This window comes from Silene latifolia, chromosome 8, assembly GCF_048544455.1.
Source record: "Silene latifolia isolate original U9 population chromosome 8, ASM4854445v1, whole genome shotgun sequence".
Taxonomy (NCBI): Eukaryota; Viridiplantae; Streptophyta; class Magnoliopsida; order Caryophyllales; family Caryophyllaceae; genus Silene; species Silene latifolia.
In genome coordinates, this window is record NC_133533.1 from 66,026,990 (window position 1) to 66,028,951 (window position 1,962).

Genomic DNA, 1,962 nt, shown 5'->3' on the forward strand with positions numbered 1-1,962 from the left:
TTTCGTTGAGTACAACCCAAATTTCGAATAAATGTGTCCATGATCCAAATTTACATCAATTTGGGCATCGGTAAAGCCGAATATAACCCTCATCTTTATAAATTCGGTGGGTAGACATTTATCGCCCACTTCCCCTACGTAACAAGGTTTGTACCCCGGTAAAGCCGAGTGCACTCCCTCACGAAATAGGTTTTCATGGTTTCTACTTTTTAATAAGGCTAAGTCTCAATTTTTTTTATTTTAACGAGAGGTCATGTCAATTTATTATCTATCACGTTTTAAGTGAACTAAAGCGGTGAACTACGATAATTGTAATTGACACGGTCGATAAACTCGATTAGAATGATAATGCATGTTTAGTTATGGCGATTTAGCGATGCATGCAACATATATAAATAAAATGCAAAGCATAAATAAAATAAAATCCTAGTATGGCCTTCCTAAAATAGTAAATCTAATAAACAATTACAAATTCGGAAACCAACTCCTTTGGTCCCTTGAACTTCGGTCTTGGCACGCATTTCAAGGCAACACTTTCTTTGATGGATCACCTTCTCGAGTGGCACCGTCTTCAAGGTACTCCGGAATAAATAAATTACATAACAAATTACATAATTTCTTATTATACATTTGTAATTAAAATTAAATAAATCTATTAAATTACAAAATGGTGATATGAGATCACAATAAATTACAACCGAATCGATATTCCCATACATTTCGGGTAATATCAATTAAAACTAAGGCCATACTAAGTAAAATTACATAATTCAAAAATTACATAAAATTAAAATATGACAATCATAAATAAAATGCAGCATTATAATATGTATGAACATGCCAAATTTTATGCTAAATCGCCTTTAAAGAGCCAATATCGTATATTAATCGGTTTTTACGGATTTGCGTGATTTAACCTTTTTTTTTTTTGAGGTGTAAAGTCAGTAGCATTAATATTAAGAAAATAAAGATGCAGCATCCAAGTCCACAAGAGCCACGATATGCTGAGGAAGCGAACTCACCCAAAACCTAGTCGAGTAATCAACCGGCATTAGATGAGCCATACTATGAGCCACACCATTACCCTCCCTACGAACGAAATTAAACCGAATACAAGTAAAAGCATTAGCTAGCTCTAGAATAACAATTCCAATTCTACCAAGATAGTTTGCCGGAACACTTTTCGACTTCAACATGGTGATCAAAGTAGCAGAATCCGATTCGAGCACCACATTAGTTAACCCCATTTGCACCGCTACTCTTAAACCAAATTCCGCCGCTTTCGCCTCAGAAATATCCGGATCCCATACATCTCGAACTTGTTTGACCCCGACTCTTTCCACCTTACCTTCATGATCCCTCACAACCATTCCAAGGCCACAACACATATCACCAAACAGGCCCGCATCAACATTAATCTTCCACTCCCCTATCCCCGGAGGCACCCACCTCACACTCTCGCCCCTACCTCGTACCACACCTACACCACATTCTGGTTGTGCATCCAACCATGCGTTCCAAAAACTCAAAGCTCGTTCCACAACCCGTTGAGGTACTGTCTGCACTTCCCCATGATACTCCTCATTACGACCATTCCAAATAGCCCATAAGAGAACCATAAGCATACACACATTCTCGCCCTGCTAATTCATAATGATAAAGTGCACCCAATCCACCATTCTCGCCCCATTCCACTCCATGTCAACCACCTCATCCACACCCGCAACCTCCCAAACTTGCCGAGCAAAGGAACAGTCTAATAAAGCATGGGTTTCACTCTCAACAGAAATAAGGCAACGCTTACAAGTCGGATCGGCATCCTTAACCCTTTTTTGCACATTGAGCCCGCAAGGTAATACCCCTTTGCACACTCGCCATATAAAATTTTTAATTTTCGGTGGAAGTTTGCGGCGCCATATTTTCAGCCATAACTTAGACCCATCACTTGAAGTTCCCCTATCC

The 1,962-nt window shown here is 39.2% G+C and overlaps 1 protein-coding gene across 1 annotated transcript; it reads right to left on the reverse strand.

Moving 5' to 3' along the window:
* Nucleotides 1–956: 956 nt before the first annotated feature.
* On the reverse strand, nt 957–1,619 carry LOC141595298 (uncharacterized). The gene has a single exon (XM_074415264.1). The coding sequence runs from the start codon at nt 1,617–1,619 to the stop codon at nt 957–959; it is 663 nt and encodes a 220-aa protein (XP_074271365.1).
* Nucleotides 1,620–1,962: the final 343 nt, after the last annotated feature.